The sequence below is a fragment of the Cotesia typhae genome, unplaced genomic scaffold, assembly GCF_013202065.1.
Source record: "Cotesia typhae breed Kobodo isofemale line unplaced genomic scaffold, CoteBio_Ctyphae contig_9, whole genome shotgun sequence".
In the NCBI taxonomy this organism is placed as follows: domain Eukaryota; kingdom Metazoa; phylum Arthropoda; class Insecta; order Hymenoptera; family Braconidae; genus Cotesia; species Cotesia typhae.
Window position 1 is genome coordinate 38,166 of NW_027423770.1, and position 12,212 is coordinate 50,377.

General features: G+C 36.5%; 2 protein-coding genes across 2 annotated transcripts; both read right to left on the reverse strand.

Annotated features, from left to right (window-relative positions):
* Window positions 1–8,668: 8,668 nt before the first annotated feature.
* Window positions 8,669–9,976, reverse strand: LOC141533523 (uncharacterized). The gene is made up of 2 exons (XM_074252443.1): window positions 9,897–9,976; window positions 8,669–9,827 (listed from the first exon to the last, which is right to left on the reverse strand). Exons 1-2 carry the CDS (start codon window positions 9,904–9,906, stop codon window positions 8,740–8,742), a joined length of 1,098 nt encoding a protein of 365 aa, XP_074108544.1. The 5' UTR covers window positions 9,907–9,976; the 3' UTR covers window positions 8,669–8,739.
* Window positions 9,977–10,193: 217 nt separating this feature from the next.
* On the reverse strand, window positions 10,194–11,479 carry LOC141533451 (uncharacterized). The gene is made up of 3 exons (XM_074252343.1): window positions 10,811–11,479; window positions 10,565–10,737; window positions 10,194–10,217 (listed from the first exon to the last, which is right to left on the reverse strand). Exons 1-3 carry the CDS (start codon window positions 11,121–11,123, stop codon window positions 10,194–10,196), a joined length of 510 nt encoding a protein of 169 aa, XP_074108444.1. The 5' UTR covers window positions 11,124–11,479.
* Window positions 11,480–12,212: the final 733 nt, after the last annotated feature.

The following is a 12,212-nucleotide window of genomic DNA, read 5'->3' on the forward strand; positions in this document are numbered from 1 at the left end:
ATATATATATATATATATATATATATATATATATATATATATATATATATATATATATATATATATATATTGAAACACTAAATTTTTACTTTTATGAAAAATCTTAGTTTCCAGGTCACTAAACCTCGCGGATAAGAATTAGTCGCCTGGATTTTGTTTATAATTTTGGTCCACTGCCCTTGGGATATTCCGCTCCCGTATTTATGATTGTCTTTTGTTTTAAGAAAGCTCGATTAGATAGATTATAGGACAGAAGTTACCATGTGTGCCAGTTAAATTTATTTTACTTACTTACAAATGTTACTGTGCAGATGGTCCTTCTTCCGTGGTTGGTGTTTTAATTAATTAGATGGAATTACGCAGTGTGAATAGTGTAGTGGATAAATTAACTTGATTGATGACAAAATTGCAACAAACTTAATTTTATTTCACTAACTAAACACTTGAATTATATTTATTATATTCGGTGACGAAATACAATAGATTTGTAATAGGAATATTTTACTAATTATTATTCTAGGTTGTCGATAGTTAATTATTTATAATAACGTAATGATATTTTAACACAAAGTAGTTGTAATAAGGATAATGTAAACTTAATAATTAAATAATAGATTTGATAGTTGTTAATAATTTTTGTAGTTTTGGTGAGTAATCACCTAATAGTGGTAATAGTGGTATAGTGGTAAGAAAATGACTTTAGAATCTAGCGAGGTGGTTGACACCGGGGGATAGATCGAAGTGTCGATCACCGCTCAAGTATCGGGGTTTGTGACCGTTCTTCCCCTCCTCGTGCCGTCTTGTGACATCACGGGACTACCTATTATTTTAGCTAGTGTCGGTAACGAAAATTTCGGGTGGTAGTTCGCCAGGCTGATAAAGTCGGGACATTTTGTAGTGTCTCAATCCTCCCTGCCAAGCCAAGACTACCCCGTCAATTTTTGAACCGAGCTAGCTCTTTTAAAAGAATCGGTGAATCGTCACCAGGTTTGAGGGTAATAGGATGATAGGAGTTAGTGGTGAGTGATCACCTAGGAAGGGTAGTTTGATGAGATGATAGTGAGGAAAGTTTGGTTTGGTGAGTAGTCACCTGAGGAATGGATATGTTGGTAGACTGGTGAGTCATCACCTGTAAAGAAAAAAAATTATTAATTAAAATTTAAAATTATTTTTAAATAAAGAATTTGTTGTTGGTGAATTTTTTGAGCGAATGTCGAAACTCCGGTCTAGACTTCGATCTATTGAGCTAAAAAAGATATAAATTAGAGATTTTATAATAAAATTTTTTGATTATAATGGTTGATTTTTTCTTTTGATTTGGACTGCAGCTGTAAATAAAACAAATTAAACTGGCAGATAATATATTAGATGATATGAATGATTTTGCGATTATATAGAAATTAATATGAATAATTATTTGAATTTTATTTTATAGTAGTAAACACACAATTTTTAGAGTATATAATGAACTGATATAAACTGACTTGTCAGTAATGAACAAACAAAAAAAATTAAAATAATAAGAAAATAATGTAATAAAAATTATTAAAGTATTAATGAAAGAGTGGTGAATGAGGATGAAAACTTCCTGAACCGTAAGGGGGGGTTTATTTCCTCATGGCACGAAGATGGGCCTCGTAGAAGAGTCTCATGTCCTCTTGGGTGTACTTGGTACTGATCTAGTCCTTGTATTTTAGCCAGCGCTGGTTACAAACCCGGCACATGGGGTCGAAGAATTGATTTGCCACTCCGCATCCTGAACAGCGTCCACGGAAGTGGTCTTTTAATTCTTTTTCGTGAGGGCGGAAACACGTTTCCGTTGTCACTTAGTCCTGGTAACAGACGTGATACATATCTGGTCTCCATGGTAGACGGCATTCGGCAATTTTGTGTGTTCGTTGCCGACAATTCTGGCACCCTGTGGAGAAGAACAGTGACTGAGCTTGGGAACGGCAGCACAAGTGCTGCGGATTGCTTTACAGAAAGTGTTGTAATCCATAAAGCGGATTCCGTTATGCACGCATACCTGGTTAGCATCTGTAGTAGTTGTTGATGGAGTTGGTGAGTCAGTGTCAGCCAGAAACTGTTGATATGCAGCTTCTGGTGATATCGGCGCACTGTACTCAGGTGCTGACGTGGTCTGGGAGTACGGTAACGAATGAGCGTACGTTACCATTACTGTTTTAGCCGGTGCGCCCTTCTTGATGGCTCTTGTTGCTTGGAGGAGGTTCGATTGCTCCTGGGTGAGCTCTCCTCGAGCCGCTCTGTGGGCCAATAATGGAGATGGAGGGAATTGAGAACCCTCTCGGATGGGCCTGGACGTTGATGTGTGAGGTTTCAGTCCAGCATTCGGTCCACATGCTGTCGCTGGCTGGCTGGCTAGGACTGGAACTACCGCCTTGTTGGTTGGCGTAGTCCCGATGTTGTAGACCGTCCTGATGGTCTGTTCTTCGGTGACTTGGAAGGTTATGGGTCCCTCCTGGTGTGCTTTTTGATGAAGGTCATCACCCAGCTGCTTGATGGAGGGTTCCATCGCCTCGAGTCGGTGGTTGACGGCAACGACTTCTTCGGCTACATCGCGAAGGTTCCGACGTTGCTGGTTGGTTGTCTCAGCTAGGTTGGTGATATCGCGTTGTAAAGACTAGATGTCACGTGTGTTTCTTTGCAGCTGCATGCGCAGATGCTCAATGCCATCCAATATGTCATTGACCCAGAAAGGTCGCTCGTTGGTGAGTCTAGCTGTTGGCTGAACTAGAGAGTCTAGTCGGCTCACGAATGCTGAGGCAACTATTTGTTGACTCGCATCAGTGACTGATGGCTGCTCTGTAGCTGCCTTGCTGCTCATGGATGTCAAAGTATCTTCTGGCTGGTTAGCATTACTGACTGGACCTGTAATCAGACTGCTGGCCACTGGTGTCGATGTGACTGCTACTGGAGTAGTTACTGCGGTAACTACGGTAACCGTGCCGGGCTGGACTGCGAGGGGCCTGGGAATTCGGCCGAAGGTGAGCTGGGTAGCTTCCTCTGGAGTCAGGTTAGGCTTAGCCATGGTCGGTGACGATGCAGAGGTTACAGCTGACGGTTCAGGTGATGGTGGTGATACAGTGTCGTTCAGATGAGGTGAAATGGCGTCGGAAGCTAGCGTTTCGGTTAGCGGGTCGAGAATCAATGACTCCAAACTCGCATGCGGACTAGCTTTCGACTCGCTGCTGGTAATAGATGACATTGTAGTACTCTCAGTAGTTTCTTTCTGTAATGAAATTTGTCTATTAGACCTTCGTGGAATTTTCAAATCATTTAAATAATGTGTGCTGAGGCCATTGCCATTTAAATCTGATAATTTCACGACCATCGGACTTATTATATCAGTAACTACTGCGGGTCCTGCATATTTAGGTGCTAACTTCGCGCTATAGCCATCAACTTTTTTACTTAATTTTTTATTTAAATAATCAACGCGATCCCCAACCTGTAAATTGATAGATTGAGTAGAGAATCGTTTTTCATGTTGTTTTCGTGTTCGTTCCCGAGCTTTTAACATATAATGTTCTGTAAAATGGCGAAGTTCATCTATTCTACTTATGCGGGATTTCCAAACAGTTATATCAGTCTCGTCAAAGTTTTCAGTAACAGATGTATCTGATATCGGGTGTGGGTCACGACCATGATTTAAATAAAATGGGGACACGCCTAGTGTGGTGTGGACTGCAGTATTATAGGCAAATTTTAAGTCTGGTATGTGAAAGTCCCAGTCTCGTTGGTTTTGTCCAGTAAATGAAATAATCATGGCTTCTATCGTGCGATTGCAACGTTCTACGGGGTTCGCACATGGGTGTCCTATTGTAGGCGTAAGTAAGATATTGTACTGTTTTATAAGGGCCAAAACGTCTTTATTTATAAACTCTTTGCCATTATCTGAAATAATTTGTTTAACTGGGCCCCAGTGGGTTAATACTCCGCGTAAATGCTTGATTATTTCTTTGCCAGTTTGTTGTCTTAATGGGAAAATTTCTAAGTATCGGGTGTAAATGTCTTCAATTACTAATGTATATTGGAAGCCAGATGAGGATTTAGTGTAAGGGCCTATGGTGTCCATGGAGATGATAGTCCATGGCTGAGTTGGTGGTCTAGTACCAATATAGCCTTGCGGTTTAGCCTGATTACTTTTTGTTTTAAGACAACTCTCACAAGAATTGACATAGGAAACAACATCTCGGAACATACCGGGCCAGTAATGGGTTTCGCGGATACGCCAGTAGGTTTTATCGATACCTAAATGTCCCGATTGAACATCGCAATGGGCTTTCTCGAGTTGTGGCTTGACTTCAGGTTCTGTGAGAACGATTTTCCACGCGGTAATATCACCTAGAATTTCCTTGATTGCGGTTGGGCGGTAATAATATAGTCTTTCGTCTTCGTACTTCCATTCGGGGTATTTTTCCGGGAATTTTTGGACTACTCGAACTTTTTCGTTGTACCATGAAATTTCAGGTTCAGTACTGCTACGATTTTGAATTGCTGAGAGTTCTGTTAATCCAGGATCTTCATTAAGGCGTGATAGAGCGTCTGGAGCTTCGTTCTGAGTTCCTCTGTAATGGATAATGTCCAACTTGTATGCTGATAAGTCAATAGCCCACCTAGCTAAACGACCTGCTGGATCTTTTAAATTATAGAGCCATTTTATCGCGGAATGGTCAGTATAAACTGTAACTGGAAGACCTTCTACGTATCCACGTAATTTCCGTAAGGCCCAAGCTACCGCGAGGCATTCTTTTTCTGTCGTCGTGTAATTAATTTCAGCTTTATTCAGAGGTCTGCTCAGACACATAATTAAATTCTCTCGATCTTCTTTAAAGTCGTACTGAGTGAGAATTGCGCCTAGTCCAGTGTTACTCGCGTCAGTGTATAAGCGATAGGGGTGATCTGGCTCAGGCAGAGCTAATGTGGCTGCTTGTAGTAGAGATTTCTTAGTCTCGACAAATGCTTTTTCTTCTACATCAGTCCATTTCCAGTCTACACGCGTGCTTGTTAATTTATTTAAAGGACCTTGGACTTGTGCAATAATTTTAAGGTGTTTGTGATACCAATTTACAAGACCGTTAAATCTACGAAGTTCCTTGCGGTTAGTAGGTCGCGGATAATCGGCTATTGGTTCGAGTCGCGCTGGATCCGGACTCATGCCTTCTTCATTAATTATGAAACCTAGGAATTTAACTTCGGAACGTCCGAATTGGCTTTTTTCTTCGTTCATTTTGAGGCCCGTGGTTCGAAAAGCTTCGAAAACAACTTGTAAATACGTCATGTGTTCCTCTAGAGTATTACTGATGATAATCCAATCATCTAAGTAGGCAAAAATTTTTTCCTGCGCGCTGGGTAAATATTTCCGAGCCTTTTTTCAAAGAATTTGCATTACGATTCGGAGAACTTGGTCAGTGAGAGCTTGATAAGTACTAGGAGCGTTAACAAGCCTGAATGGCATACGAATCCATTCGAATTGGCCACGGCCATCGACACAAAATGTTGTATAGTGTCGACTACTCTCTTCGACTAATACCTGATGAAAAGCGTCGCTGAGGTCGATAGTAGAAATAATTTTTGCGCCTCGAAGGCTGGATAAAATTCGATGCATGATTGGTAATGGGTACGCTGATTGTTTGGTCTTTTTATTTAAAGGACGATCATATTTAAAGTCGATACACATGCGCCAGGTATTATTTTTCTTCGCGACCATAACTGGTGAGCAAGCCCAGCTACTATTCGAAGGTCGGATATATCCTTTCTCGAGTAATTGGTCCACTTTTTCGTGCAATGCTTTCATTACCGGCTGACTGCGTCTGTATGGTTTACAGCGTACTGGGGTTTCGTCAGTTACTTCAATACGATGTTTTATTAAATTAGTGACTCCTAACATGGTAGATTTATTTTTATTAAATTCTGTCTCGAGAAAATTACCTAATTCAGATCGTTCTGATGAAGATAGAGCATTTAATGTCAGGGGTTTGTTTTTATTTGTACGGGAACGAAATTGATGTTTGATGGAATTACCGTCTAGGTACCAAGTAGCAATTTTTGATTCTACATGAACGTCTGCAGACTGCCAGAAATCTAAACCGAGGATGATTGGGGTTGATAGACCAGGTAATACGCTCAACCAGGTTAAGATAGTCTTTCCATCGAGTTCTACTTTGAATGGAGCGCCTCCGCGGGTATATATTGAAGCAGAGTCGGCTAATGTTACTCCTACAGTACTGGTGGGATCTGGGCTGAGTTCTTGAAGTTCATTGCCTTGGATTCGATTGTACGCGGTCTCAGAGATGTAGCTTCGTTCGCTTCCGCTGTCCAACATGGCTTCAATGTTAAAAGGTCCGATTGTGATATCTGCAATCATGCGACTTACAAGCGTTGGTGCCTGCGTATGCGATAGATATGTCCGATTCTGATGATTGGGACCGTGTATTTGCATAAGACAGTCGGGTGTTTCGTCATGGTCTGATTTGATTTTTGATTTCGGTGAATCAATGGGAAATTCCGATTCTGAGTCTGATTCGTAGTCACAATCGTCATAGTCCTCATATTCCGAATCTGAGATGTTTAGTTGTGGAGGATCAAATAGGAAATCCGAGATTTGGAAAGTACTAGCTTTACAGTTGTTAATTTTTGGCTCTACCAAGGTGTTAGCTGGAGAAATAGATGATACGTGGGTTTGACTGACTGATTCAGTAGTACTATTTGTCTCTACTGCAACGGTTTTGACCCTGGCTGCTGTAGAGGGATACACCAGGGCACCTACTAGTTTTTTGGATCCGGGTTTCTCGGCAACGGTGGTAAACCAGCTCTGGCCCGAATCTCATCGGTGGTTTTCGCGCAACATTTGTCGGATGTATGTCCATAACGTCCACAGCGTATACAGGGCGCGGAAGGTGGTGGTGGAGAGAGAGTCTTTTGCAAGTTTTTGAACATGCCCTGCATTGCTATCTGAAGATTATTTATTGACGATACTATTGTATCTGTAGTGTCGTCTTTTGACTTCTCTTTACGGAAATTGAGTTGTTTGTTAGTTAATACCGCGTCTAGGGTAGTTTGTTCGTTGTTTTCCGTATTTAACGCGTCTTGATCAGGATCTGTGTCGGTAACGGCGTTTATTCGCGTTCTGGATTTGGAATAGCCCTGATCATTACAATAGCCCTGTTGTAACTTATACTGTTATGCAAGTCGTTTTGTGAGTTGTCTAGTCTAAGTAAGTCGTCTGATAACTGTGGATATAGACTTGAACTGGGAGCTTGAGTCGGGTTAAAATTTAGTAAATTCTGGCTTGATGCGATTACATGGAGATCTTGTGGGATCTGGTTCGCATTATTGTTTACAGGTACCGGGAATCGGTTTACTGGCGTATGGGAAAACATTTTTGAAAAATTCTGATATTAAAATTTTTTCTTAATTATTTTACTTAATTAATTTTCGGTTGGATTAAATTTTCGGGAATTTTATTTTATGGTGACACACCTGATAGAAAATTATAATCTTAGATTTTTTGACAATGGTTTTCCTTGGTAACGTACTCAAGCTCAATCGCTACCATCCCGGATTTATTTAATAATTATTCGATACTCGGGGTTATTAATTTAATCACTAAATTTTACTTCGACAATGAGCTTATTAATTTATGGTAGTTAATTTGAACGTTAATTTTCTGAAATTCGAGCTGTGAAATGAAATAAAATAATTTATTTTAACGGCAATGTTTAATTTTAGTCTTAAAATATTTTCTACTAAGAGTTTATTTTGAGTAATAAAATTAAATAAGAGATTTAGTTTTGATTTAACTAGACAAAAGAAATTCTTGTGTAGGAATAAAACTTAAAGATTTTAATTTTATTTCCGAACGTTACAATACTTAGTATATGACGACCGATTCTTCGAAGGACGTTTGAGTGAAGCGACCTTGTGTCGTGTTTACTTTAGCCCGAGCGTGCAGTGTGTTTATGGCTTACGACCCGGCACACAAAATATAATAGACAATGGATATGTGAGATTTATGTACTGATAAAAATTTTGTCGAAATTATTTTTACTGGAATTTTACTGAGAGTACTTCTCAGTTATCGTAAAATAAATGACATCAGCATAAATCTATGGGGTATTCCATGCCAAATCGACCACTTTTGACCCCGAGCCTTTTCGATTTGGCCGAAAGTTTTCCATCCTTTTCTACCCTATAAAAAACGGTTCTCAGAATTTTTTTGAATTTTTTTACCTAACTCCAAAAAAGTTATGAATTTTTCAAAAAAATAGCTTTTTTATTTTCAAATAGCCATAACTTTTTCAAAACTAAACATTTAGGTACCTTTTTTTTTTTTAAATTTTTGTTTTTAGATGTACTTTCCGATAAAAAATATTAAAACATTTTTGTAAGTCAATACATATGGAAATTTTTCAGTTTTTTGACAAAAATCAATGATTTTTCGAAGTTCGACATTTTTTTTTCTAAAATAAACTTTAATCAATTCCACAGTTATCCCTGTAGAACCCAGATTGGGCCGATTTCTATTTCTATTTTTTTTATTCAATTGAAAAAATATTGTTAAATTTTCAAAAATGGAAAAAAAATTTTTTTTCATAAATTTTATTTATATAATGAGATAAATACAATTCAACGATTTTACGGCATTATATTCACAATTTAGAGGCTTCATCGATGACTGTAATTAGTAAGATCAATAATTGATGCAGCTAAAATTAATTACTTTTCTCTCTGTCGTTTAAATATTTTACAAATTCTGTGTTCATTCGAATTCGAAAAGTTTTTAACTAGTAAACAACCATTTTTGTCCGGAATTATACAATGTAGTTGTTGAGTTCCTGTAATCGGTTTCGTTTTCAAAAATCGATCATTTAAATCATTTACTGCTGTGTCATAATCTTCTTCTGGGGAAAACTTCACTATAATATTCGGCAAGTTATCCGGTGCAGAAGCCCATTCAAAAAGTTCTTCTGGTGTCGTTATTTGTTTGTCTACCGCGAGTTGGAGACTTGCTCTCGCTGCAAGTCGTTTGAGAATACCACTGATTCCATCACACGGACCTTTCCCATGGGCAGTCGCAAAAAAATGCCATTCAGCAGGAATATCAAAATCATCTTCGTGGTAATATAAATTTACAAAGTTTTTAAAGTTTTTAAATTGTTGAGGAGCTCCATCAGAAAAATAATAAATCTTGTTACAACGTTCAGGAAGACTTTTCACGTAATCAGTTATTATTTCGATGAAAACATGAACAGCAACGGCATCATGTTTGTTAGAATCTGAGATAATTACTAAACTTTTGTGTTCAAGTTTGTTATTTACTGTATAATAAATAACGACTGGAAAAACTGTTGCCTGATTATTATTCCAGTGAAAACCAGCTGCCGCGTTTTGTACTACGAAGGCATAATTTTCTGCAAAATCACAAATAATAACGTATTCGTTTGGTTTCAATGTTTCTTTCAATGTCTTCAAGAATTGGGCTTGCTCCTTAGCAATGAACGAATGAGGTAGAAGAATTTCTAACTCACTACAAAATTTTTCCACAAATTCTTCTGTAGGCTTAATAATAGTTTCTAAACTACTTCTCGGTTTTGATATCCAATATTTATATGTAATATTCTCGATTTCCCGGTCCTCAAAACATTTTAGTAAAATTTTACTCAACTCATCGACCCCAGGACAGTTTTTAAATCCACCTAAATAACACTGAAAAGATGGATTTTCACATATAATCATGCTCAAGTAATCGCTGTAGTGTTTAATGGGCTTTTCTGTGTTCCTTGTCAAAGAATAAATATTTGCACCTAAAATAACAGTAATTTAGTAAACTTAAAATTCACGCATTTATAATTATTAATTAATTTAATAATTACCAAGCATCATTAACTTCACGTTTTGATGAATCGTACACACGCAGATGGTGTGTGTTCCACTTGCCCCTGCTAACACACAATGTTTTGGTCGCAAAGAAGCAAATTTTGAAAATCCAATTCTCTCAGTAGGATTTATTTCACAGAAACATTGGTATAATTCTTTTAAGTTAGACAGGATAAGTCTTTTTTGGACGTGTATCCGATTACCATCATCACTTCGAATTGATACAAAGTCTTTCATACCGGGCATTTGAGCACTATATTCATCATCGTTGTAAAAATTTTCAACTTTTAATTTTACCTGATCAGTAATTGTCCTCCCTATACAAAAATGTTGAGTAATTTAGTTTTCAAGTGTATTTAAAACATCGATTTTACGCTACCCATACCTAATTTCGATTCAGGTGTAGAAAGTAAACCCGTTTCTTCAACCAAATTTTTGCTACTCTTGACAAATGTCTTGATGTATTCATAGTTTCACAAATACGTCTCTCACTCCATTTTACAGGTAATAATGTTAAAATTTGTATTTTCAAAGACTTATCAGTTTCTTTATCGTTGAATTTATCATACAACATTTTAATTAGAGAGCGAAAATTTTCACCATCGTCATCAATCGATTCTTCATCTGAAGAAGAAAGCAAAACTTTTATCAAGCTGTCGGATACCCGATTTATTTTATTGTTCAAAAATTGATTATCATTCAATTTCTTCGATGGAATCGGTGATTGATTTAACAATTCTAATGCATGGTTTATTACGGGCAATTGAGTTGCAGCGCTAACTTGGGATCCTGAGCTTGATTGTGATGCTTTGGGTTCGCTATCAAATGACATGGAACCTTAAAAATAATAGTGAAACATATAGCTACTAGAAATGTATTCAAGTAACGTATAAATAATTAAAAAACTTACGGAATGATAAGGATAATGGGAGATCCATGGCAGTTGTATTACTATCATTATCAGCCTGATCATTGTTGTCATTATTGTCACTATAGTTGTCTTCACGGTCACTTACATCAGCACTAGGATCATTACGAGCATTTGTTTGTTGCTTCACTAACTCTGAAGCTTTTTTTCGACATGAACTGCATAATAAATAATTATCATCTAATCCTAACGTTACTTTCATAATATCAGTCGCCGGACGTAAACCAATTTTTTTAAAATGAGATTCCAACTCAAAAGGATTACAACACCGATCAAATACCTTTTTTGACGCCATAAAGACAAATTAAAAAAGCGCTTATAAACTAGAGAAATTATTTATTTATACAACAAATGTAATGACAATCTTTTATAAAACACTAGATTGCACAAAAGATTTATAGGTTATGTTTTAGATCTCAAAATGAAAAAGCCGCACTTTTAATCAAAACATACTAGCTTATAGCATCTAGTTTACTGGCTATAGTAATAGGTAAGTCGATAATTGTTATCCCTAGTTTATCGATCTAATTGATATATTAAAATTTGAATCTTACTAAATACAGTCATCGATGAAGCCTCTAAATTGTGAATATAATGCCGTAAAATCGTTGAATTGTATTTATCTCATTATATAAATAAAATTTATGAAAAAAAATTTTTTTTCCATTTTTGAAAATTTAACAATATTTTTTCAATTGAATAAAAAAAATAGAAAGAGAAATCGGCCCAATCTGGGTTCTACAGGGATAACTGTGGAATTGATTAAAGTTTATTTTAGAAAAAAATTAAAAAAAAAAAAATGTCGAACTTCGAAAAATCATTAATTTTTGTCAAAAAACTGAAAAATTCCATATGTATTGACTTACAAAAATTTTTTAATATTTTTTATCGGAAAGTACATCTAAAAACAAAAATTAAAAAAAAAAAAAGGTACCTAAATGTTTAGTTTTGAAAAAGTTATGGCTATTTGAAAATAAAAAAGCCATTTTTTTGAAAAATTCATAACTTTTCTGGAGTTAGGTAAAAAAATTCAAAAAAATTCTGAGAACCGTTTTTTATAGGGTAGAAAAGGATGGAAAACTTTCGGCCAAATCGAAAAGGGTCGGGGTCAAAAGTGGTCGATTTGGCATGGAATACCCCCTATACAATAATCGGATTGTAGTAATGTAGGGATTAATTTTATAAGTTTAGAATTTTTTTTTCTAAGTTTTCAGCAAAATTTTTGCTGTTTGAATAAATTTTTATAATGATTTATGACGAAAATTCTATCAATGAATCGTATTTGTTAAATTTTCATCTGTAAAGTATTGAATTTTTGAGTTGAAAATGAATTTATAAACTTTTGAAATTTTTGTGGAACAAAGACATTCATTAATGAGGGCAG

Bases quoted from the DNA above. Each gene is read 5' to 3' on its own strand.
- LOC141533451 (XM_074252343.1), bottom strand. From the start codon at position 11,123: ATGGCGTCAAAAAAGGTATTTGATCGGTGTTGTAATCCTTTTGAGTTG. The intron at 10,738-10,810 runs GTAAGTTTTTTA...ATTATTTTTAAG, and splicing joins CCCATTATCCTTATCATTCC to GTTCCATGTCATTTGATAGC. The intron at 10,218-10,564 runs GTATCCGACAGC...ATTTTTGTATAG, and splicing joins TGAACAATAAAATAAATCGG to GGAGGACAATTACTGATCAG.